A 27341-nucleotide genomic window follows, 5' to 3' on the forward strand; every position below is an offset into this window, starting at 1 on the left:
GGGGGGGGGGGGGGGGGGGGGGGGGCACCCGCACCCTGCCACAATAAGCCTGCAAAAATGGCAGCCAGCCCCATGATCTACCTGCAAAATAGGCTGCCTACGTCCTCAATTTGAGTAGGTCCCTAGGAATCCTATGCAGGAGCCTGTGCAGGAAAACAGCCTTCTGAGCATACACAAGTGCCACATGGGCCTGTAAAGGTGAAACAGGCTTTGATCCTAGGAATTAAAATTACTGTTAGCATTAAAAAGACTGACTTACATTTTACTAGCACGAAGTCCCTGAATTCCTGGTGATCTGTAAACACAGGTGGGGATGGAAGAGGTGGCCCAAACAGAGGTACACTTTCTTCTGAAAATATTTTCAGCCTAATGAAAAAAAAACAACACTATTTATTTGGGCTGAAAGTTATCTACAAGAGAGATCAGATTTGAAGAGGCATGTTGTTCAAACAGGAACAAGAGCTAGAAACTGCTATTGGGAAATGTCAGCCTTTCTACATAGCTATCAGATGTCTCACTGGGTAGTCCCACAATATTCACATGGGGTTAAGTTACGTTATGTCACCCTTACAAGTACCTTACTCTACAAGTACTTTATGTGGGACTCTTCCAAAACAATGCACTACTTAATGGAAAGCAGGGTGACCTGTGTCCTAAGTCAAAGTGGAAGCCAGGCCTGTCCACCTCGACAGAAGCTGGGCTGACACTATAGCACACAGCAGTCCTACAAGAGCAGAACTGGCCATGAGGTAGTTTCTCCATCTGGCTGTGTGAGAGGCCTTTTTCATCGGTGTCTCTAGAAAACAACGGCCCTTTTTAGCTGTCAAGGACGTGCTTCAAACAGTTTTGCACCGAGAACAGCCCTAGGACGTATGACCCATTCTAAACATAATAAGGCTCTACAACAGACACCATCCATGGGCTTTGCCTTATCATATGAGGGGCATATCTTGAATACTGTACATTCCATGCAGTCATTTTGGGCTTGTGTACAGGAGATTATAGCAAGGTGTGATGGAAGAACCTTACTGCCCTGTTTCCTAAGGGAAAACTAATTTAATTTTAGTTAAAATGTTGGGCATAATTAGCCCAACAACAATTAGCATAACATCCCTGATAGCTATTAGCTAACAATTAGAATAACAATAGTTCTAGCTCTTCTCTTTTAGAAGACACAGGGATGGAGCAGGGTTCTAGCACAGAGCTGTAAACAGTAAGAAAAAACTGAGAGGCAACTGAGGCTGTCCTTCCCCAATTTGCTCAGCTACAATAATCATGAGGGCTCCCAGCAAGCAAGAATGGTCCTAAAAATCCAGGATTCTGTGAACAGCAATCTTGCATGCCTGTAGCATTTGTGCCTCAGAGGCATAATTAATGTGGAAAATTGTATGAAAAAGCTTAACAGTTCATTGACAAACTTGAAAGATAAAATATACATTGCCTCCTACACCTTACTGACTGCACCCCTCCCCACCCCCCAACATGTTAAAAGCAAAGCCTAGGTCCACATATCAAAGTAGACAAGGGCTGAAGTATGACATGATATCCTACGGTTAATACATTGGCTTCTTCTGGGAGCCTACATTGAATTAGGTAAGGAACAAGCAAACAAACAGAATGATGCTAGATTCCTCTAACATAGTTGAATCAAGACTTACTTAAGTTGCCTGCTTAGGCAGTACAGCACAAAGTATATGTGATGCATTATTTACAGGGAAAATAACCATTGGTCATGGACCCCTGGGGGTCCACAAGCTATGTCTAAGGGGTCTGCGAAAAATGACTATAATCAATCAAAAGTATGTGAATACCACCACTTGCAATTAAAAGGGGTCTGCACCTCCACTCAAAATTTTCTAGGGGTCTGCAAATGAAAAAGGTTTAAAACCACTGGTCTAAATGCTTTATGTGCAGGCATAGAACCATTAATCATTCACACTATTATGATGATTTAAACTAAAACAGCTCATGAATTTAAACAGGGCCTGGAAGCAGCATCCTTTGGTGTGAATCCAGTCCACTGTTACTGAAAAATACTATGTAGTGTACTCCCTTTAAAAAACTTATTATGCACCATCTTAAAAACAATGAATATTCCTCCCTCTTCGTCCGCTCCCACCCCATGTGTATATGAAGACTATTCCAGAATCTGATTCTTCTGATGGTAACAAATCTTGTTTCCCTGGATTTCAAACTTAAAAATGTATTCACAGCCAGTTTATGCCCCTTTGTGTGGTTCTTTTCCCTTACTGGTAGTTTGATGCATCAGCAATGAGGAATAATCTGCTACTGCTCCTGTCACATCAGACTAACAAAGTGAGCAACCTGATTAAAAAACCACCTACCTGTAACTATCATTTTGCTTATTATATCTCACTAAGGCAAAAATATCTGCCATGAAAGTTAAAGAAATTAATCCACTGTTTTCATGGATATGAAGTTTACTTGCATTTTGTAAATATCCACTTTGCTGAAAGTCAGATGGTGTGGTTAAATATAAAAATCACTTTATTACTTTTTATATCATTCTATACTATGCATGTATATTATTCTGGGAGGGAACAGGTATTGCATTTAAACACTATTTTTGGCAATCAAGCTAACTAATACAACAATAACCACAACACTCTGGTCAGCAGAGACAAAGACAAGTTACGCTCATAATCATGTTAGCTAATCATGCTTGGATTTAATGATGAAGAAAAACCTTCCTTGCCTACAGTGACCACATAGGTGATTGATTTAAAAAAAATAATGTTTCAACGTAACTTTTCCCTAAAACACAGCTTTCCTGACATTCTTCTGACCCAACCTTATTAACATAGGTCCAAGTTGGATAACAAGATAAAGTACCAAAACTGCAGTATGATCTACCACCAGTTTTGACTCATGACATGGGGTGGGTTCTAAACAAATGCCCTCAAAGCACCGTGTAGCTTTCCTGCAAGTCTTACTACTACAACAAGTTTCTTCAACCTGAAAGAACCTCTGCATTGCTCAGTCCTTCTAAACTATAAACAGTGGCAAGGAAAATAAATCCAATGCAACTCTAGGAGCTTAAGGAAACTCTAGATAAAAACAAGGAGCCTTTTTTTTTCCCACCATGAGACTGTGGAATTTGCCAAAACTAAGACAATCAGGACCTGTAATTCTCCAGTGGAAAGCTTCTAAAGCAGCTACTGGAGTCTGTCCTAAAGACAGGACTAAGGTATTTTACCTCTCTCTCTCTCCAAACCCCGCAAAGTATAGGATCATTTAACCTTGCATACACTATAGACCCCAAATTACTACCAACAGTGAAGCTACACACCTACATAACTGCATTTTTTCACTTTACTTAGTGGAAATAGGAACAAGACAATGAGAAATGTGAAACACTAGCACCACTTCTGGAAAATAACGTAGGGCATATCTGTAGCTTCAACTTACCTTGAAAGAATTAAGTATAACACAGATCAGAAACTAGGCCCTGATCCTAAGAGAAGGTACTGCATCTACCATACTTGGTAGATGCAGGTGCTCAGCAAAAGATAAGGATCATGCTCCAACCCTGACGGTTGAAGTTGCTTCCATTAGGAAAACACCATTCCCTGTAAAAATTCTGACCTAACGTCAACTGGCTCAACAGCTTTCAGCAGGTCAGCCAGGATCACATTAATATCATACAAAGGAAACTTTTTAACAAGTTTTTCATGAGTATTAAATCAAATCCCATATGATAACAAAGAGCTGTAGACACAGGGCCCTAACTTCAACACATTCCTTGAATGCAAAAACAGCCAAGTCAAGTGACTTTGGAGGGAAGTGCCAGATCTGGACTGGAAAGGAGGGGCCCACAGAATTTTAGACCAACCCAAGAACATTTTTTGAGACACAATGTGATTTAGGACACCTTCATGGAGTAAGCAAGACTCCTTTCTCTCTTTGGGGAGTTATGCCAACAGGGAAATAAATCCCACATTGCATGAGGAGGTACCTTGCTATGATGTAATCACATATGTTCAGACTCAGCTTATTAGGGTGAGTAGTACACTAACACATTCCAGAACCTATTTATCTCATTCTAAAAGGTACTGTTGTAAAATCTGTCTCTCCTCCACTAACACTATAATGAGAAGAAGGGTGCACGTTAGTTTTTGGTACATAAGAAGCTGGAACACAATTACTACCCACGGTCAGAAAAGAACTAGCAGCTTCAGCACCAGGGCATGTCCATATTCTATAGTAGATTCTGGTGCGGGATCAGCCTGCTCGTTGAGACACGAGTGTGATCTGTATCTCAAAACAAGGGATAAATGCTGTTTTCAATGTTTGTTAGCCAACTTGTCCAATGACAAAGCAGCAAGAATCAGCATTCCCACTGTGCAAATGTTGCAACCAAGGCCTGGAAAGATGCAATGACTTGCCCAACTCCAGCATCATTAATGTTTATATTATGGAAGTATCTAAAGACCTCTAAAAAGTAGGATCTCTTCTGCAATAGCCACTTTACTGACCTATGATAAATGAGATTCCCTCACACACAGAAATCTAAAAAAACCAAAACAAAACCAAAGAAAAAAACCCCATAACAAATGGATGAAACAAACAAGTGGAACAAGAAGTAAGAGATAACAACAATAAACCACATAACGAGGACTCATAACTGGAATTCCTGACTCCCTGCCTTGCGTTAACATCTATAAACCACAATGCCATATCATGGCATAGAAATGTCACTGATCATTCTGCATGTTTTACTTCAATGGAATGGAATACACAATTTAAGCAAACAGCTGATCTTTAGGTATTATGGGACAGCATTTAGCAGATGCTGCAAATTATTTTCACATCAAAAATAGAATAATTTTATGAACAAATATTTTATGAGATACTTATAGAATTCTCTTGGTGAATCTGTCTGAAGAAATCCCCAGCGACATATACAAAACCATTTGTACAATTTGAAACCACCAAATATGAAACATTTGAAACCATCTGTACTCTAGCTACAGATCTCTTAAATGTTTCTGGAAAAATTTTCACAAGGTCAGCTTGGGAATATAAAAATCAAGAAATCTGTAAAGGATGGTGGGAAAGTCCTCCTTTAAAAGTTTGTAAAGTCTGTAAATGGCACGCACTGGGGGTCGGCAAACTAGTCTGCAAGCTAAATCCTTGCTGTACCGCTGCACCCATCCCCTCTGCTGCACAGCCTGCTGTTCCACTGTGTCTATGCTCACCCTTGCTGCAGAGGGGATGGGATCAACAAAGTGCAGCCCCCGGTGGTAGCTGAGCTCTGGCATCCATAACAGAGCCAAAGGCGGCTTGTATGTAAGCTTTAGTTATGTAAAAATACAAAAAACAGAAGGAAAAAAGATACGTGTAAAGTGAGAGCGAATCATGGATGGTTTAAATGCTGAAGAAGATTCATCCCCTTCCTGGAACACAATAGTGACAATGTCATTTCCAATATGCCGCTTCCTTTCTACCTGAAAAAGGAAAGACACCATCACTAGAATGCAAACCTAAACTTTAACAATACAGCAAAAGAACGATGATTCACAGAGAAACTGATAAAGATTATGGGGTTTTTTTTCTAATGGCAGTTGGCTGCAAACTGAAGCCCATGGAAGAACCGTTTATAAAAATACACCATTCTGTTCCTTTCCTTTTTTTTAACTAAGGCAAAAATAAAATGAAAACTCCAACACTGGAAAAATGCACAGGATTTACACGAGGTTGGAATTACTACACATCTACAAAAGAAATTATATGCAGCAATAATTATAACTTATCTGTACTATCAATATGTTCATATATGTAAATATAACAATCATTAATATTCAAACAAGCTGGCTATAGACACTGGCTTACTGGCTGGTGAATATACCTTCTATGGAAACAATGAAGTAATTTCAGAGCACTGGGAGCTTTTTTACATTTTAGAATAATTTTCAATCCCATTTGTAAGGACAAGAAATCATGACATACATCCAAATACATGGACTATACATGCGTTCAATTACTTCATAGACCATTACAATAAAAGTCTAAACAAAATGAGATTTCATTATCTTGAATTGCAGGACCACGAATCTAAACTTAGACAGTCGCTGCTGAACTTCAGACTGAGCCACAAGAGATGCTGCAACCCAATTCATTTCTTGCTTTAGAGATTAGTTACTGCATGTTCTCACATCCTGCTCCCCAGATAAGTCATGCAGCTTGTTTGGAGAAGGCACAATGAAAAAGAAATGATTTTTCCAAAGCCATTGCTGAATACTGGCCGTAGGCAGCAGGGACAGAGGCTACTGGTCAGCACCACTAGCCCCTCCCTTGCTGTTCAGCAATTGCCAGAGGTTTAACCCCATCACAGCTGCTAATGAAGTATCAATCTGACAACTAAACCTTTAGCTTTTGGCTAAGCAGCAATGTTGAGGGATGGACTCCACCCCTCCTGTGTGCACCCAGGAAGGTAGCACAGCCTCCAGCAGCCATTCTAGGTATCAGAAGTGCATTCCCTGTATGGAGCTGTTCATATGCAGATTGCCTAGTGTGCAAGAGCTCCGTAAATGCTCAGTCTTGCACTGGAGGAAGGTTTCTTACTGGAAGTATATGACACTAGTGCTCTCTGATTTACACTAATGGTTCTTGGTTTGCAGGTGGTTTTCAAGATACTGGTTCTAAATTCTAACCTCAACCATTACAAACAGTCTGCTTTGTAGACTCTTTCTCCCTATGTCATATTACTTTGAGGTGCTCAAACTGTAGTCTCATTAACAGAAACAGGAGCTGGTGGTAGAAGAGGACAGTTACCTGTGGCAAAACAGGAATTCTAGTTAGAGCCTTCTTAGTTCTTAGCATACTGCTGTTTTCAAATATAGCAAGAGATATCCAAGGCAGGTGGTGGATTTTAAAAATGGAAATAAATAGTACTGGCTTCTGACATTAGCCAACTGGGCATCATAAACAGCTCTTGAATTGAACTTTGTTCATTGCAAAGCACTTTGGAACCCTGAGATGAAACATGCCATGTAAGTGTAACCATTCTTATTTGGCAGTCATAGAATCGTAGAAAATCAAGGTTGAAAGGGTCCTCAAAAGGTCATCTAATCCAACCCCCTGCTCAAAGCAGGACCATCCCCAACTAGATCATCCCAGTCAAGGCTTTGTCTAGCCAGGTCTTAAAACATCTGAGGATGGAGATTCTACAACCTCTCTGAGTAGTCTGCAAACTAAATAAACCCAGTTCCCTCAGCCTCCCCTCAGAAGTCATGTGCCCCAAGCCCCAAACCATTTTTGTTGCCCTCTGCTGGGATGGAGTGCACCATCAGGCATAAATGTGGTTGCCTGAATCATCAAGAGATTTTAATCTTACATTTCAAAAACAAAGATCATTGAGAAACCAAAAGAAAAAAGAAAGTCTGTGGTATCGAGGTTCACTAAGAAAAATAAATATGAAAATTGCATACTTGCTGCTTGTTCTCCTTTGAATATGGTAGCATTGTTGAAACATGAAACATAATCTCATGCCCTTGGTACACTGTGTAGACAGAGCATATTCCTGTTGTATCATCTGCAATAAAAAAGAAGTACTCTCAGCTGAATTATGCAATGCTGGCAGCCAAGGGGGAAAAGGAATTTTTGATCCTATTACTGAACATCCTCAGATCAATTCCTTTTCCAATTCACCCTCTCATACTAGTTTATTGTCTTTTTTCAAAATAGGTTGAAGTCATTTATGTTTTTCCCATACTGAATAACTTAAATTGTACATAAAGGCAGACTATCAAAAGTAGAGCTTTATCAAAATGAATATGCCTGTTAGTAGGTCCAGTCAACTTACCCTTATGGAATATTTCAACTGGAAAAAGACTACTGTACTTACCACTATTTTCAAAGACAGATCTTTTTTTCTTCATTCTGCCTTTCAAAAAAAAACAATCAGTGCATCTAACCCAGGGGCATGGTGAATGTAAAAAAATATGGCATCTAAATCTGAATCTTTTTAGAGTATGCAAATTTGTTATACTAGTTATCAACCTGGATTCTATTACCATAACACAAAACACGGGCCTTGTTCACGATAGGAAAGACACAGTCCAGGAGGAAACAACACAGATTTGCAAGACCTAAAAAGGATGATAGGCAGACAAGGTTCTTTGGGTAGATGTGATATCTTTTATTAGACAGACCAAATAGTTGGAAAAATTGTTCTTTGCAAGCTTTCAGGCACAACCAACACTTCTTCAGGCACAACCAACAACCCTAAAAAGGATTAAGCTTTTATCGTAGAAATTCTTCAAATTCCAGACAAGGGGTTGGCAACATTTTTGGCCGGCGGGTCAAGAACACCCCAACTGTGACTCATGCCTTGACTTGGTGTGCCACAGACAGACAGCAGGCAAGCAGCAGGGGGACCACTCCTCAATGCTGGCAGCGGGTACACGCGCACCTCCAGGCAGAAAGCTGGGGAGGAGCCAGGATTGTGCTGCGCCAGCCCCCTCCCCACCACATGCCCCGAGTTGCATGTGCACCTGCCACTGCTACAGAGCTGGTGACAGAGCTCCGGACCCCAGTGCAGCTGTTTGCAGCCTCCCTACTGTCTGCTGCAACTGCCCAGAACCCAGGTCAGCTGTGACAGGTAGCCAGGAGACTCCAAGTGGCTGCACTGGGTTCCAGAACCCCAGCTGGGCTTCCATGGCAATAGCAGCTGCACTTGCAGCTCAGGGCACACAGCCAGGAAAGGGCCTAGGGAAGCGCAACCCCAGCCCCTCTCCCACCATCTGCCGCAAGTCATGTGTCCAGCAGCCACAGAGCTTGGTGCAGCACCTTGCAGCCTCTCAGCCGCCTGCTCCAAGCAGCCCAGGCTCCATACCCAGTGGCAGCTGCCCAGAGCCCAGGTTGGCTGTGGCATGCCTAGCAAAATGTCTCACATGCCATGCTCTGGCACGTGTTTTGGGGGGTTGCTGACCCCTATTCTAGACAGCGTGAGGAGGTATAGTGACATATTGGGATAGGAACGCATGCTGTACCCATGCTGGAGGACAGAAGTCTAATGCCCTATTAAAGGCAGTGTGGTGTCATATTAAGATGCTTGCCCATGCTTGCCGCCCCCTCCCCCAACACAGTGGAAGAATAGTATTGAAGGAACTTTTAAGGAAGTATAAAATGGCAGCCATGGGAGTGTAAGAACGAGAACAGTGCTGATTCCAATTCAGGTGTGGGGGAAAAAAGCAAAGGGTCTGAATAAAGAGAGAAAGAAACAAAGAAACAAAAATATTTAAAGCTTATTTTTTAATTACCATAAAAATGTATACTATACTCTATAAAGATTACCAAATATTCCATCCCTGAGGATCTTAAAATGGAAATAGATCAAGTCAAATCACTCTGCAGCAATTTGGGGGAGAGACATCTAAGGAAAGTTAAGAGGAAAGGGACTGCTGGAGGTGGATTAGAAGGAAAGGTAGTTTTCTTGGCAGGCAAAGAGGAGTATTTCAAGTAGACAAGACAGAATGAAAAAGAGCTCTAAGTTGAGAGTGGAAAAGCAGACAAAACAGCAGTAAACTAATGGATTCAGAAGAACATAGCAGGAAGCAAGAAAAAATTGAAGTAGAGAGTATAGTTGTGGAAACTGACTACAAAAGAGTTTCTAGGTAAGGTCCTTACAGATATATAAGCCCTGAACCTGAGGCTACAGATCTGTAATCCCTGTTTAAACCAGATTTAACACCATCTAGTCTGGCAATTTCTTGTTCTGCAATTTCCCTTTCAGGTCAGTTTTTAAAGTTTTCCTGCCTAAGAACAACAATGCTGAAGTCAGCAGTGAAATCTCCATTCTATATGTTGGCTCTGTGCACCCTTTCACAGCACCTGATGAAGTAAGCTCCAGCTGCCAAAAACTTTATGCTATATATATTAGAGATATAACTAAATGTATCAATCTATAATGATAGACAGAGAGAGACAGAGATGACTCTAAATTAGTCTATAGGTGCAAATCTACTCTACCTTCTACACTGGGGCTGGCAATTATTTTGGCTGGAGGGCTGCTTAACAAATTTTTGTGAGCTGTCAAGGGCTGCACGGGTAGTTCTGCCTCTTGACAGTTGCCCCACCCCCTCGTTGCCATATTGGGACCAGAAGTCTGCCCCACTAACCCCATACCTTTGCCACCAGAAGTCCCTCCCCTTGCCCCCCAAAAATGGGAGGGGGTTTGCCATGTTAGAACCAGAAAAAAACACAAATCATACACTAGAAGTCAAACACCTACTATAACATATTTTAATTTTATTACAAAAAGTAACTGGAATGATTTGTGTACTGTATATAGAAGGGATTGCATAGTAATTCAAAAATAAAGTCTCACTTTTATATTGTGTGTTGGGGGGTATATGGTGGGGGGGTGTGGGGGCATAGGGTGTGTAAATGTGTCAGTGGGGGATGTAGGGGCAGCGTGTGGGTGTGTGAGATTTGTGGGGTGTGGGGAACTCCCCCCACACATTCCCCAACATGGCACACAGGCTCTGCTGCCAGCAGCAGGTAGGGGGCCTCAGGGAGCTCATGCCCAGCGCAGGCACTGGCGCCCGGCAGGACACGGCTCCGGGCAGTGCTACATGCGGGGGTGAGAATCACAGCCTGCCTGGCCGCCTCTATCACGGGGGTTTCATATCACGCACCTGCAGCTCCCACACTCCCACAAGAGAAGCCCTCTGCTGGAGTCCACAGGAAAGCAGGGGACAGGACTCCCTCCACTCCAGGCAGAGTCTAGGGACCTGTGCAGCAGGGGGCAGGCAACGCAGCAGGGTCCTGCGTGGGGCTTCAACCACTGCAAGTGTGGGAGATGCAGGCACGCCATGGTAGAGGCAGCAGCAAAAGCAAGCTGGGAACCACAGGCCTGGGCTGGCTCCTGCTGCGTTCTGTGATTCCAGCGTTGCAGCCAGGAACCAAGCAGCACGGCGCAGCCAGGCACCTCTCGGCAGCATGCTGTTCCTGGCTGCAGGGCCATCCCTGGGGGGGTGCAAATCGGGGCAACTGCCCCAGGCCCTGTGGAGCTGGGAGGAGCAGCAGCAGTGCGGAGCTGGGCAGAGCGGCGGCTCCATATCCAGCCACTTGCTGCTCCCCCACCGGCCCCAATGGCGGCAGCCTCTTCAGGTCCAGGATCAGAGTGGGGGTGGGGCCCTGCATGGGCAGATTTGCCTCAGGCCCTGCACCCTGCTCGGGTCACCTCTGCCTGGCTGCAATGCCAAAATTGCAAAATGCAGGAGGAGCCAGCCCTGCCACTGGCCCCAACTCCCAGGGCCCCATACTCCCACCCACTGCCACTTCTCCACCCCCACAAACCCCATGCCTGCCCCTGGGTTGCCTTTCCCCTGCCGCTTTCCTTCTTTCCCCTCCCACCGCCACTGTTCCCCCCCAGCCGCAGCTCCGGCACCACGCAGTTCCAGCTGCAGGGTTGGGACCATGCGATGCATCAGGAGTACCACGCAGCTGCCAGCTGGGAACCATACGGTGCCAACGGGACCCAGCTGGCTCTTGTTGTGTAGGTGATCCTCCATGTCCTTGTGCCATTCTTACCTGAATTTCCCTCTCAGGATGAGGGAGGCAGGGAACAGCCCCAGGGTCCCAGGCCAGAAGCCTCAGCAGGCCTTGCTGCTACTGGGTCCTGCCACCAAGCTCCTCCTGAGCCCTACTACCACTGGCTCCTGTCATCTTTGACAGGCAATCAGAGGCATATAAATATTAAAAATTTTAGGGGCCCCATGGGCCAGATAAAATGGCCTGGTGGGCCAAATTCAGCCCACAGGCCATATTTTGCCCACCTCTGTTCTACATGATATACACATGCCAGTCCAGTCACCAATCTGAAAAACTGAGTCCACGCTTTAACAGCTCTTTAGCAGCATTCCTTCTGGTCTTAGGCATCATTTTAAATACCTATGTGGATGTTTGGTTGCTGCTGAGGATCTCTATGGTTTCTATACATACTTCACTGAGGATTTCTAACTCCTTTCAACACAGAGAAAATACAAAGCCTTCTTACTACAATAAGTCCAGTCCTAAGTCTATCGCTATCATTTCTTACCAATTTTTTTCTTTAGTATTTGAATAAAGTAACAATACATTTAAAATGCAACCAGCCACAGTCTGAAATCTTACTTTTGGTGTCCAACCCTCCTCTGTAGCCTGTCCAGCCTTTCAGTGTAATTGTGTCACCCATGAGACTTAAAAATCTTTGAAAACTTTCACTTCCAGTTTCTACAGATGAAAGAAAAAAAGTGTTAGGAATTAAAAACTTAATTGGTGAGATGGCTACAACTGCAGATTGTCCACAATACAGGACACTGGGTCTAACCCCTGGGCATGCTCTGGCATGCAACATGAGTTATGTGACCATCTGATCTGAAGTCATTACATTGGGAACACTTGCATGATATTATTTACCATGACCAGAGCCTCAGTTTCTCTCCCTACAACTTAGCTGCGTCTAAGGCACTGGCCCCAGAGTAGAGTAATACACCCCAGAGTATGGCCATGAATTAAAACTCTGGTTGCCTACATTTTTCTTCATGTCATCCAAATGGGTAGCTATAGAAAAGCCCCATTTTCAGCCTCATTAAACAACACTCCCCACTTGCTAATTCTAGAGCAAGATGGGATAAAGATAGCCATCATGATGTACAGTCTTGCGAATCGGATGATAAAATGGGAAATGCAAGCAACCTTTTGGTTCCCAATAGCCACATCCTTAAATCCTTGAAAACTTATGGAGGTTTTGTTTAAAATTTGGCTTGTGTACTTGAGCATACAAATTATAAACAAAAACTGAAAACAGCACTGAGACCAGAATTGGGTCAAAGTTTCAATCTTTCAAACCCAATATTTTTCAACTTAAAATTAAATATAAACATATAGGCCTCATAAAAATATAATGAAAGCAACACCCAAAAGCCTGCCAAGGGATGAATATAAAAATTTACAGGAATACTTTAAAAAAAAAAAAAAAGTTTCAGAAATTAGAGTTATTTCTTATAAATCTATTCAATAACAATCTCAAGCTCTGAAAATTGGATCTAGCAACTGTTCTATTGAACCAAAGTAATTTACAAATATCTTCAGAGCTTATTGTAAATAAAATACATTTGCAATATCAGAAATGTGTTTTTGTGCCAAGATAACTGAAAGAGTCAGGCACTTTTGCCACTATTTTAGGCACATTTCACATAAACACCAGCTCATCCTTACAGTGGTTTAATTCTGCAGGCTACTGCAATGCAGAGCAAACCTACCATGAGCATAGCGCTAATGACCACCTCTTTTCTGGCTCCTCCATGTTCAATATACAGGTGTGCTCCTACTGTATTTCCAAGGTGGCAAACCAAAACACTCAGTTATTTTGAATAAAAGTGAAAAAAATGCAGACTCACCATTGCTGAACATTTCATCATCCGTAAGCTGCCCATCTTTTGCATAAAGAACTCCAAACTTAAAATTTACAGAGCCCTGAGAGGGGGAAAAAAGAGACAATGTGCAACACAGATAATATTAAAAAACAAACCTTTATGATTTTTCCACTAAAGATTTGTATATAGTTCTTTCTTGCAGAAGAATAAGTCTGTGCTACACAACTACTCAGATTTGTACTTTACTCTCCTCATTTATCCAAATTGCACATCAAGATTCTACTCTGCACCTCAACATGCACAAGGGTACTTACAAAAATCCTCAGCTTTGATGCCCAAAGTACTTCATACTACTGTACTTTGTCCATGAAATAACTGAGCTTTCTAAGTCATTGTAAACAAATACAAAGAAAATTTCCACTAAGTGGGTTTTGTGAGCTCAAAGCATTCAGTCTGTATTTACCTCTTGCTCTTCTAGAACCAGTAGATCCTGTAAAGAGAACAGCATGTTTAGCATTATGATCTACAAAGGTGTAACTGCTTTATTTTCACTACCTTTAAATGTAAAACTATTTCTTCAGAACAAGTGCAGTTCAAGAAACTTTGCAATACCACAGAACAAACACATCATGAACTACTGCAACAGAGTACCAGCTAGTAAAGTGCATGTTTAATGGCTTATTTTTTCTTCTAAACCAAAACCATCCAACTTTAGTGAATGGGGGCCCACACGGCACACAGTAGGGGCCACTTGCTGTGGGAGGAGGCCAAACCAGCACAGGCATTGCACATGTGGGCACTTCCCTGCCCCCCCACTGCGCTGCATGGGTGGGCCCAGGTACCCCAGCCCCACCTTCAGTTTCCTAGGCCACACCCATGTTCTCACACAACAAGCTTTTCTGGGACTGAGAGCTGTGCCAGACCGCTCTGCCCCACCCCTGGGATAAGGTAGGAAGTAGAAGCCAGAGGGAGAGGGAGCCTGGAGCCTGTGACTGCTACTGCTGCAGCCAGAGAGGTGGAGGGAGCCAAGCCAGGGGCCAGAAACTAATCCTCTGTGGGCCACATGCAGCCCATGGGCCACTAGCTGGACAGTCCTGTTCTAAATAATTTATAGTCCAAAGTATCAAAGGAAAATATGAGCTCTTGCTTACCTTTTGTATCTCAGGGTGAAGAATTTCTCTAGGGCTTTTTTCAAATTTGTCAAGGCTCATGGCACTGAAACACAACAAAAATAATTTTTGTAGAAGGGCATAGATACTTTCAATACTAGGCCATTAATGATGTGCTCCTTTGCACGAGGAATTAAACGAATCTTTATCTTTGTAGAACCACAGAAAATAGGGATGGAAGGACTTCCAAGGGACATCTAATACAGGCATGATAAAGTATACCTAGACAATGTCTAACAGATAATTTTCTACTCCACTCTTTAAAAACATCTCATGGTAGTGATGCTAAAAACTCCATAAGGCAGCCACTTAACTATCACAAGTTTTTTCCTGATTAAAGATCAAACCTAGGCTGCAGCAGAAAGAGCACCAAATTGTAACTACGAGACCACCAAGGACTTCTGGGTGATATATACCAAATTTATGTGATTTTATCATAGATACTTATCCCTTTTCCAGAACAGATTTGGGTGGCCTTACCTTTAGAGAAAGATACTAGTAAGGTATTGCACTGTCACAAATTTAAACCTTATTTTGTTTGCAGGTAAAGTTCTAGGCTAAATGTTACCACACTGATCCTTTTAAGACAGCGTAATAATGCATATTTTTGGTAAACTTTTCCTCGCTCTCTTGTAAAATAGCATTTGGAAAGTTCAAAATAAAACCAAAAAAATATAGAAAAAGATAAAAATAGTAAGCGAAACAGAAGAAACCTCAAAGCAGAAAAATATAGAAGTTATAGACTTAGAAAAAGTTACACTTTTGTGGGAAAAATAATTTGTTGTTATCAACATCTCTATATGCAATTTTATACATCATCTCTAGTTCTAATTTACCCAACCAAAAAGCATTTCAATACAGATGGGATGAAGCCCTTTCAAGGCAAAATGAATTAGTTGGGAGGAATGGAAAACATAGGACACAGAAAGACTTCACTTTTGTTTTTTAGAACCTCAGCAGTTCATATTTTTTTAAACAGCTACTTTGTAGTTCAGTACTTCTCCACCGTTTTCAACTCAAAGCACCCCTTTGAAAATACCAACTCTTAGCTTTGGCTCACTTCTTTACTGTGTAAAAATAACAGCAATTATTCTGTTGCAAAAAAAATATTTTTGACACCACATTGAACTCTCTGGCTTCATCTTGTGAATCATGTAGGTGTTTGCACAACTGACACTGCTATTATTGCATGACATCCCTAAAAGGATTCCGTGACACCCTAGTTGAGAATCACTGCTCTAGCTCTTGTGGCCATGACAAAACAAAAACAAAAACAAAACAAAACTTTAAAATGATAAGTATACTTAATGTAGTAAAGTTTGCAGAGAACCTGAAACAATATAGCAGCTCTGAAAGACATGAACTGCCAAAGTGTTAATTCAGATAAAATATATATTCTAAACAGTAACACTATCAACTAGTGCATCCCAGGTAACTAGGTGACAGGCTGGGAATGTGGGTAGAAGACACATACGCTAAGATGGTTAAGCCTATTAAAGACACAGGGTGATTTTTGTAGAGCTTGCAACCGATTTAAATCCCTAAATGGAGATTCAACTTTCAGAAAGTTGGTAACTCTGAAGAAAAAAGTCCCCAAATGCCAGGTGATATCCCAGAGACTGTTTGGTTTTTTGATAATGTTGAAGTCTTGTTGTAGCCATGAAGCTCCAGGAAATATGTGAGGGGCAAGGATTTTTGTGGATATCTTTTACTGGACCAGCTACATGGCTGGGATGGACTTAGACAAAGTTTGTTTGCCCTGGCCCTCCACTTACCTACAACATAGTCTGAGTCCTCCCCTAAACTGCAGTTTCCTAGGCCTGGTTTCTCCTTTTCTCTCAAACATCAACTTTCCAATTTCAGTTTTTAACTGGAAAGTTCTCTCTCTCCCCAAAGGAATTTAGAATTGGACACATTACCATGGAGACACAATTTTGCATTCTTCAGCACTTATAATGAAAGCTTTTGTATACATGTGTACCTTCTCTGATTAAGAACTGTGTTCTTTGTCTCACTGAATTCTACATTTATAATGAAAAATATATTAACAAGAGTTTTTGAATGACTGAAAGAAAACACCAACATATACCTTTAATAACTCACTGGTGAATACTTACCTTAAAATAGATTTCACTGATAATGTTTTTGTGGGACTGTAGGGTAGACATATTTTCTGAGTACCCTATAAAAGGAAAAAATACTAAGAGACATTAGAATCAAATATATTGACATTTTCTATATATTTAACTGTGAACATTACTAAAATTTAGCAACCTAAAAAAGGAAAATAATCATGAGCCACAGCAGCTTTGGTTTTACTTAGATATCTTTATTAATGACGTGAAAAGAGATAAGGAAGAGTAACATGCCAAAAATGGGGATGGCACAAAATGGTTTAGGCAAGTCTAGACTAGAGAGAGATGCAAAGAACTTCAGACAAAACTAACAGCACTTGATGGCCAGCATGAGGGCTGATGAAATTAAACTGCAGACAAGTTCAGGCCAATGGCCACTGGAGGGAGCAGCTTGAACCATGAAGTCCAAAATAACTAATTTGGAAACATGCTAAAGCATATATGTAGACAGCTAAAGTAATATGCTCAGGTGCTTCTGTACTGCCACATAATACAAAAGAAAGAGAAAATCAGTGATACGACATAAATAAATATTTTACATCATTAGACTTTGGCACTCAGTAGTACAAGATCCGAGGTCTAGAAGTTCAGCATGAAGCAAAAAAGAATAAGCTTCTTGTCATCACCTTCAGGGCTCCCCTCTTCCCACACTGCCTTACTAAACACTCTCCCTGTGTCCTTCCCATTTTACTCCTTGAGTGCTGCCCCATAAGCCCTCCTCTTCATTCTTGTCACTGAAGCCACATAGCTATCCTCTGCACATTCAAATCTCTTTATAATGTGCCCACTTATGCATGGACCAAAACAGTTTAGACCCTTAGTATTATTTACAGATCTAGATGGAAACTCTTTGGAGCAGAGCATCTCTCCCCTCTTCTGTTTTATGCACTGTTAACCATAATGACAGTGCTTGGACTTTAGGGGACTCAAAGGCTTCCTGTAGGCGAACTTAACCAAGATGACAGAAAATAAATATTCGTAGCACGGTTCCTTCAGAGAAAGCTTTTCCATATTTCCTTTGGGGTTTGCTAGTCCAGTATCTGTGACAATTGCTACATGGTAGCTAAGGAGTAATGTTAAGGATGTTGTGATACAATGGAAGAGAAGGAAATGCACTGTAGGGGAAGTTCAGACAGGCAGTCATTAGGATCTGTTTCTTACTGTTTTTTTCCAGAGAATTGAGCGGTATTGAGGGACACGTTGATTGTTTTGGTCAGAGAGTACAACAGACAAAAAGAAAGGGTTCTTCTCTGCATCTGTACCTACATAATTCTGATGAACTGTAAAGAAAACATGAAAAATGTTATCAAATGTGAAAAAATTATAAGGAAAACTTCCTTTTTACAAAAGGGACTTTATTATTATTAGGATTCCAGCAGTATTTTACACAAATCCCCCTACTCATAGCACCACTGCTGAAACTGCTGTACAAATCTCTTCACATGATCAAAGCAAACTCTTCTCTGATTTCCTGCCATTCACCTTTCCCCAACGTTCTGGGGACAGTCACTTGCCATTCTTTCTGCCCCACTAACTCCACCACCTTCTTACTACTACTACTTTTTAAATCCAATTTGTTTCCTCATTTCACTTATATCTATGGTCTCATCTCCCTCTAAAACCTATTGCCTTACTATGCCACCTACAGTCCTTTTCCTCATTTATTTGACTTACATGCCACCCTGCACAAAAAAAAAGGATCACAGAGGCTTATTATGACAAAAGGCAAAATATCTTATTAAATCAATAATAATATTAAAACAAGATAGCATAATAAAACAAATTATGGGATAGTAACAGACAGTATGATTATAATTATTAGACTTTAAAAACTGAGAGGGGCCTATTGATTTATCCAACTACATCCTTACAATTCCAAGGGATTACATAATCCAATACAAATCCAAAATAATCAAACCTAAACTTTGAATCCGTTTTAAAACAAAGTTCAACTTTTGTGAGGTACAATTACATTAGTTTTTAACAACAGGCAAGGGTTTCAAGCACATGTCTTTATTCTTAGGGGTCAGAAGTTGAAACAGAACTTCAAAATCCACTCATAAAACATTTCTACCAAAAGGAAAAGGGGTGGTACCAGAATTACTGCAGAAAGGTCTGATATGACAAGACTGCGGATTTTAGGATTCACCCTACCTAGTGAAGCATCAGCTCTAGAGTTCATGCTGTATAGTCTGTACAGTGAATAATTAGTTGTTGTGACAATATACTGCTCTGTGTATGTCTGAACTGTATTTATGGGATGGGTACAAACTGTTCAGGAAGGGCAGGTAGGGGAGAAGAGAAAGAGGAGCTGTGCTTTATGTAAAAGAGCCATATGATTGCTCAGAGCAACAGTATGAAACTGGAGATAGATCTGTTGAAAGTCTCTAGGTTAAGCTTAGAAGGGAGAGCAACAAGGGTGGGGAGGGGGTCTGCTATAGGCCACCAGACATGGAGGAAGTGGTAGACGAGGTTTTCTTCAAATAGCTAGCACAAGTTTCCTGATCATAGGCCCTGGTTCTCAAGGGGGACTTTGATCACCCTGACATCTGCTGGGAAGGCAATGCAGCAGTCTGCAGGCAATCCAGGAAGTTTTGGGGAGTGTTGGTGACAACTTTCTGGTGCAAGTGTTGGAGCGGCCAACTAGGGGCTGTGCTCTTCTTGATCTGCTGCTCACAAACAGGGAAGAATTGATGGGGGATGTAGTAGTAGATGGCAACTGGAACAGCAGCAACCACGAGATGATTGAGTTCAGGATCTTGACTGACAAAAGGAAGTAAGGAGAGCACAAGAGTAGGGACCCTGGACTTCAGAAAAGCAGACTTTGACTCCCTCCAGGAACTGATGGACAGGAGCCCATGGGAAGCCAATATAAGGGGGAAAGGAGTCCAGGAGAGCTGACTGTATTTTAAACAAACCTTACTGAAGGCGAAGGAATGAACCATCCTGATGTACAGCAAGAATAGCAAATATGGCAGGCAATCAGCTTGGCTTAGCAGAGAACTCTTCGGTAAGCTAAAACACAAAAAAGCAGCTTACAAGTGGAAACTTGGAGATGACTACGGAGGAGTATAAGAATATTGCTCGGACATGCAGGGATGAAATCAGGAAGACCAAAGTGTAATTGGAGTCACGGCTAGCAAGGGACATTAAGGGTAACAAGAAGGATTTCTACAAGCACACCAGCAACAAGAGGAAGGTCAGGGAAAGGATGGGTCGCTTACTGAATGGGAGAGGCTACTTAGTGACAGATGAGGAGAAGGCTGAAGCACTCGGTGCCTTTATTTACCTCGGGTCTTTACAAGCAACATCAGTCCCCAGATTACTGCACCTGGCAGCACAGTTTGGGGAAGAGGTAAGCAGAGAACAGCAGTGAAAGAACAGATCAGGGACTATTTAAAAAAGCTGGATGTATACAAGTCCATGGGGCTGGATACAACACACCCAAGGGTGCTGAAGGAGTCGGCTGATGTGATTGCAGAGCTGCTGGCCATTGTCTTTGAAAACTTGTCGCAATCAAGGGAGATCCCAGACAATTAGAAAAGGACAAACATAGTGCCCATCTTTGAGAAAGGGAAGGAGGGTCCAGGGAACTACAGAGCTGTCAGCCTCACCTCAGTCCCTGGAAAAATTATGCACCAGGTCCTCAAGAAATCCATTTCTAAGCACTTGGAAAAGAAAGTGATCTATCAGGAACAGTCAGCCTGGATTCACAAGTCATGCCTGACCAACCTGATTGCCTTCTATGACAAGATGACTGCCTCTGTAGATGTGGGGAGAACAGTGGATGTTGATGTACCTGGACTTTAGCAAGGCTTTTGATGCTGTCTCCCATAGCATTCTTGCAAGGAAACTGAGGAAGTACAGGTTGGATTAATGGACTGTAAGATGGACAGAAAGCAGGCTGGATCATCAGTCTCAACAGGCCGTGATCAATGGCTCATGGTCTAGTTGAAAGCTGGTATCAACTGGAGAGCGCCAGGGTTTGGTCCTGGGGCCTGTCTTGTTCAATATCTTCATTAATGATCTGGAAGATGTGATGGGAGTGCACCCTCAGCAAGTTTGCAGATGACACACCAAGCTTGGGGGAGGGGAGGGCTAAGATTCAGGGAGACCCTCAACCATTTGGGGGATTGCGCCAGAAGAAATCTCATGAAATTCAGCAAGTACAAATGCACTTAGGATAAAAGAATCCCGTGTACCACTACAGGCTTGGGACCAACCAGCAAAGCAGCTGCTCTGCAGAAAGTGCCCTGGGGGTTACACTGGACAATAAGCTGAATATGAGCCAACAATGTGCTCTTGTTGCCAAGAAGGCTAACGGCATCCTGCGCTGCATTAGCAGGAGCATTGCCAGCAGATGGATGGAACTGATTCTTCCCCTCTATTCTGCACTGATGAGACCACAACTGGAGTCCTGTATCCAGTTTTGGGACCCCCACTACAGAAAGGATGTGGACAAGTCGAAGAGAGTCCAGTGGACAGCAACAAAAATGATTAGGAGCTGGGGCACATGACTTCTGAGGAGAGGCTGAGGGAACTGAGTTTATTTAATCTGCAGAAGAGAAGACTGAGGGGGGCATTTAATAGCAGCCTTCAACTCCCTGAAGAAGGGTTCCATAGAGGATGGAGCTGGACTGTTATCAGTGGTGGCAGATGACAGAACAAGGTGCAATGGTCTCCAGTAGGAGCAAGGGAAGTTTAGCTTGGATATTAGGGAAAAAACACTCACTAGGAGGCTTTTGAAGCACTGGAACAGGTTACCTAGAGAGGTTGTGGAATCTCCATCCTTCGAGGTTTTTAAGGCCCAGCTCAACAAAGCCCTGGCTGGAATGATCTAGTTGGGGGCGGTGCTTTGAGCAGGGGGTTAGACTAGGTTGCCTCCTGAGGTCCCTTCCAACCCTAATTTTCTATAATTGTACGTGGTATGTTTTCAGATTATAAAGACTTTGAGGCATAGGCCTGATATGGTCTACCAGTCCACCTTCTAATACAACTGTGCGAGTTTCCTTAATACAATCAATCAAAGTTCATACCATGCACTTCTAAATAATTACAATTGTTTAAGGCTATTTACAAAAGTTTAATTACCTTTTCCTAGGAAATATTTGAAATACCATCTGGTGTGATACTCTGGATTTTCCAAGTGCACATCTGTTCTGCACCATGTACCTGGGGTATAATCTGTATTCTGGAACAAAAACAAAACTGGAAAATTATTAGCCGTTAACATCTCAACATTAAAGGAGGAAAAATAATGCAAGAAAAAACAAACAAAAATTGTTCAAATGCCACAAAGGAGTTTGATCATTTTGCCTATTTATTTGAAAGCATGAGGTTGATTTAGGAATCAATTTTTTATTCAGCAAAAATAAACATTTCTTACGACTCATCTAAAACCAAACATTTTCTCCATTCCTTCAGACTTTCCTCCCTGGCTCTCCCCCTTTGTATAACTGAGATTTGGATGGCCCCTTAATATTCCACCAACAGTGACAGTAAGTTTAGATGTAGGAGTTATGGCTAACTAGTAGATTTTGAAAACTCTCTTCTAAAGGTTCTGCCTTGGGATTTTTCTCCCTAACACAATCCTCAATGCTTTCCATCATAGCAACTGATGCTTCTGGGATGAGGGAATCCCATTACAGCCCTGCTGGCAGTAACAAGGGGTGTATGAGTGGAACATAGGCCCCAGGCATTGATTTAACTTGGGTGCCACAACAGTATAGCCTGGGATGCAGCCACAGCAGGAACAGCAGCTTGCATGCCATAGGACTGATACTTGGTACTCCTTCCCTCCCTGCAGCTCTCATTGACTGGCTGCGTAAACCCCCGAAACTTGACCCTCAGCAGAAGTCCAGCGCAAAGTAGTTATTTTGCTTTAAAAATCATACCCTATCAATTTTAAATTAACTTCCCTATGAATTTCCTCTTTTAACAAATCCTCAGGGAATAATCACACTACCTCCACTACAATCTGAAAATAGATGTCATTTTAGCCACCGTCTCTTGCCATGAGGACCTTCATTCCATATTCTGCTCCATGATTTTAGACAGAACAACCTACTTTCAGTTTTAAGTACAGGCAGTCCTCGGACTTACGACATGATTGGTTCCTGAAAACCGTGTCTTAAGTCTAAATGTTGCAACTTGGAACCAATTTTCTCATAAGAAACGATGTTATAAATGGGGGATTGCTTCCTGAACCAAGGTCCGATACTCTATTTTCAACAAAAATACCCCAGAATTTTGTACTCAATCAATTATAGATGAGTAGTATAGTTATATAAATGTATTTATATTGTAAACAGCAATCATATTGATTTGGAAGGACTCCTTTGAGGTGACTTTGCTGAACTTTTTGAAAGGCTCTTGGTTGGACTTTTTGAAGGGTTCTGGGCTGGAGTCTTCTCAGGAGTCTTGACTGCAGGTTTTTCTGGAGTCTTGTCTGCTTTCTTAAAGAAAGTGTCCAAGGAAGTTTGGACAGATGTTCTCTAGGGAGATGAGCAACACAGTGAACTTGTTTGCTGGTATGGCGTCGCATCGGATCAGGCATTGTAAAGTCGAAACTGACGTCATAAAGTTGAAACGGTGTCAATTTATAAACCTTGTAAGTGTCAAACGTTGCGACTCGAAACGCTGTAAGTTGAGGACTGCCTGTATTTTACGAGGCCTTGTGCCCAGCTGTGCCTGGCCTTGTACACAGAAGGGGCCTTATTATTCCTTTTTGCACACCTACGAATAAATAAGCACCAGGGCAAACCTCATACTTCCCTGGAAACCAAGACCACTTGGGCCAAGGCCTCAAGCAAACTGGTGCAGTAACTGGAATGACATGTGCAGAGGAAGTGGGCCTGTCTGACCAATGCTTTTAGGAGTTCCTACTACTACCATGGGTCCCTGCCACAGATTAACTTTACACCATAGCAAAACCCCAAATGTTTCTTTCATCATTCCAATGCATTTTCAACACACAGTTCTTTTACTATTTCATGGCTGCAATACAATTTTGACACTTTATATAGAAATATTTCATCTTTTCTCTGATTCTCATGTGCAGCTGTATTATAAGCTATTTATATTTAAGGACCAGCACGGCATGCCAAGACCAAGGTTTTAAGCAAGGAACAGTATCCAAGTTTATCCCAGATTACCTTTCAGTACAGTAATAACATGGTAGTGATTCAGCTGCTTTCCAATAAGAAAGCATAAGCACTGCATGTTAACATTCAGTAATACTAATACTGATCACTTTCTTATAAAGAAGCACGAACTACTCTGTGGCCAATGAAGCTAGAAATGGCCTGAAGTCGCCTGTTGAGAATGCAACCAATGTGTGTCACTACTGCATAAGAAAACCTGGCAGCAGAGACACTGTCACACTTTCAACAGGAATTCTAAGGCTTGGCAAGTCATGGCTACTAGGTCAGTGGGTAGATAAGTTTTTATTGTGTTGATAATGTAAACTATTATGAGCCAATTTTCCATTTCCGCATCATAAAGCCTGTTGTAATTGTAATCATTTAATCTCAGGTGTACCTGAATGATGTGAAGAATGTTGTAATTCTAAAGTTTAAGAGCTTACAACCAACCAGGGCTAGCCAGAACTGAATCAGTATCCAATCCAGCATTCAACTGATGCTTTACAGGGGAAAGTTTCAGAAAGCTAAAAACAATGAGTTTGGAAAAATCATTTACATTTTTCTGTTTAAATTTACTGGGAGTTTTTTTAAAACATTTACCTATCAAACACTTTTCCACAATTGAGGACACAAAAGGTGACACTGGTTAAAACACCAGCATGAGTTAGTGGGAAGTAAAAGCAGCTATAAAAACAAGTCATATAACAGGGTCAGACTCACCTGGCCCTGTGTGCTGGAGGACTAGCATGTGGGTGGTCTGTAGGCCAGATCAGGCCCACAGACCACCCCGCAATCCCCACACCAGATCTAATGCATACAGCACCCACTCAGGCTGGTCTGGGATCCACACTACACACAGCACCAAGCCAGGCAGAATGCTGCAGAATGTGCAGCATCCACCCCAGCCAGTCTAGTATGTGCACTGTACACGGTGCTCTGAACCAGCTGGAGTAGGCACCACATGTGGTGCAGTCCTGAAGCAGCTGGGGTGGGGCACGGGGGCATGCAGTGCAGTTCACAAAAAGGGCACCACAAGAAGCACAGTCCAGATGGGGCAGGCACTGCATGCAGCACAGATCCCTGATCTACCAAAGCACATGCTGCACACAAAATGCATCTCAGACCCTGCCCCTGGAGCTGATCCAGAGCATGTCATACATGGATTCACTCAGATCCAGGGGCAGCACCAGAGGCTGGACGATGGAGCTCCACAGGCTAGGATCCAACTCATGGGCCATATCTTTGACATCCCTGTTAGACACTGAAGGAAGAAAGAGGAAGTAGGTGATCACTGATAGTGAATATAAATTAACAGCCAGGAACTGGATAAAATAAGGGAAGAAATAAAAACACACAACGAGAAATCTACAGTCAAAGGGAAATGCAACAAAGAGCTTGTTTGTTTGTTTAAAAGAGGTTTATTGGCCCATTGCCTGACCAACTTGATTGCCTTCATCATATGATGAGGTGACTGGCTCTGTGGATGTGGGGAGAGCAATGGACTTGATATACCTTGACTTTAGCAAAAGGAATCCTTTTGCTTCTAGACCAATAAGGCTACAACCTGGATACCTGACCTCCTTTAGCAAGGCTTTTGATACAGTCTCCCATAACATTTGCACAGGCAAGCTGAGGAAGTACAGGTTGAATGAATGGATTGTAAAGTAGATAGAAAACTGACTGGATTGTCAGGCTTCAAGGGTAGCAATCAATGGCTCGACGTCTAGCTGGCAGCCAGTATCAAGTGGAATGCCCCATGGGTCAGTTTTGGGGCCTGTTTTTTTTCCAATATCTTCATCAAGGTCCTGGAGGATGGGATGGAATGCACCTTCATCAAGTTTGTGGAGGACACCAAGCTGGGGTGAGTAGTAGATACACTGGAGGGTAGAGCTAGAATTCAGACAGACCTCAACAAATTGGAGGACTGGACCAAAAGAAATCTCATGAGGTTCAACAATGACAAGTGCAAAGTCCTGCACTTAGGACAGAGCAATCCAATGCACTGATACAGGCTGGAGGCTGACTGGGTAAGTAGCAGCTCTACAGAAAAGGACCTGGGGGTGACAGTGGACAATAAGCTGAACAGGAGCCAGCAGTGTGACCTTGCAACCCAGAAGGCTAACAGCATACTAGGCTGCATTAGTAGGAGCGTTGCCAGCTGATCAAGGGAACTGATTCTTCTTTTATTTAGCACTAGTGACACTACATCTGGAGTCCCATGTCCAGTTTTTGGGCCCCCTACTACAGAAAGGATGTGGGCAAATTGAAGAGTCCAGCAGAGGGCAACAAAAATGGTTAGGAGCTGGGGCACATGACTTCTGAGGAGAGGCTGAGGGAACTGGGTTTACATAGTCTGGAGAAGACAAGACTGAGGGGGTTTAATAGCATCCTTCAACTCCCTGCAGGGGGGTTGCAAAGAGGATTGAGTTGAACTGTTGTCAGTGTTGGCAGATGACATAACAAGAAGCAATGGGCTCAAGCTGCAACTAGAGAAATTTAGGTTCGATATTAGGACAAACTTTCTCACAAGAAAACAGGTTACCCAGAGAGGCAGAGGAGTCTCCATCCTTGGAGGTTTTTAAGACACAGCTAGACAAAGCCTTGGCTGGGATAAATATAGTCGAGGATGGTCCTGCTTTGAGCAGAGGGTTGAACTAGATTACCTTTTGAGGTCCCTTCCCATCCAAATTTTCTATTATTCTACTAGATGGAAATAGTAACATTTTCAATTAAAATACAGAAAAATCAGAATCATTCATTCATATTTTTGTTCCATATTTGGGGAAAATACCCAATTATGTATCCAGGTTATCAAATGATGGTGCAGTGTTTCGTTTCCACAGTAAAGCCAGACACTTTCACATCAGCACATCTACATAATTTGCAGAGGTGACAGAGCCCTTTGGATCATTAATGTTGATATTCAATAAGTATGGAAAACTGGGGAAGTTTCAGAAGACCTAGCACACCTACCATTGGTCCAATAGTTAAAAAGTTAAAATAGTTAAAAAAGATAAATCAGACTGCCTAGGTAGGTGGTCCACAGTGTATTTAATGTCAACCTGATACCAATCCCAGGTAAAAGAATAATGGATTAGGACTCTAAAAAGCACCCTGTTCAAATTTGCTGATGACACGAAGATGTGGGGGGACGTGGGCACACTAGAAGGAAGCAACAGGCTACAATCAGACCTAGACAGGTTGCAAGGGTGGGCGGATGAGAATAGGATGGGATTCAACACAGACAAGTGCAAGGTGATGCACCTGGGAAGGAACAACCAGCACCATACCTACAGGTTAGGGAACTCCCCTCTTGTCAGCACTGAGGCGGAAAAGAATCTTGAAGTCATCATCGACTCCAAAATGAACATGGGCTGGCAGTGTGGGGAGGCAGTTAGGAAGGCCAACCGCACCTTGTCATGCATCCACAAATGCATCTCGAGCAGGTCCAAAGAGGTGATCCTCCCCCTCTATGCGGCACTGGTCAGACCGCAGTTGGAGTACTGCATC

The 27341-nt window shown here is 42.4% G+C and overlaps 1 protein-coding gene across 5 annotated transcripts in view; it reads right to left on the minus strand.

The window, feature by feature from the left end:
• The window catches only part of GARNL3 (GTPase activating Rap/RanGAP domain like 3), a 147005-nt gene that overhangs the window by 37459 nt on the left and 82205 nt on the right, over positions 1-27341 (minus strand). For 4 of the 5 annotated variants that reach the window (XM_019514037.1, XM_019514027.1, XM_019514047.1 and 1 more), the window contains 11 exons: positions 21781-21880; positions 17851-17969; positions 16672-16736; positions 14537-14600; positions 13849-13875; positions 13410-13485; positions 12142-12240; positions 7452-7555; positions 5360-5468; positions 2346-2391; positions 260-366 (listed from right to left, as the gene is read on the minus strand). In XM_019514037.1, the coding sequence (XP_019369582.1) occupies positions 260-366; positions 2346-2391; positions 5360-5468; positions 7452-7555; positions 12142-12240; positions 13410-13485; positions 13849-13875; positions 14537-14600; positions 16672-16736; positions 17851-17969; positions 21781-21880 (916 nt within the window). Of the gene's footprint in view, positions 1-259; positions 367-2345; positions 2392-5359; positions 5469-7451; positions 7556-12141; positions 12241-13409; positions 13486-13848; positions 13876-14536; positions 14601-16671; positions 16755-17850; positions 17970-21780; positions 21881-27341 lie in introns of those variants that run through there. The other variant, XM_019514056.1, reaches the window with a different exon arrangement.

The sequence above is a fragment of the Gavialis gangeticus genome, unplaced genomic scaffold, assembly GCF_001723915.1.
Source record: "Gavialis gangeticus isolate Ggan-Ray unplaced genomic scaffold, GavGan_comp1, whole genome shotgun sequence".
In the NCBI taxonomy this organism is placed as follows: Eukaryota; Metazoa; Chordata; order Crocodylia; family Gavialidae; genus Gavialis; species Gavialis gangeticus.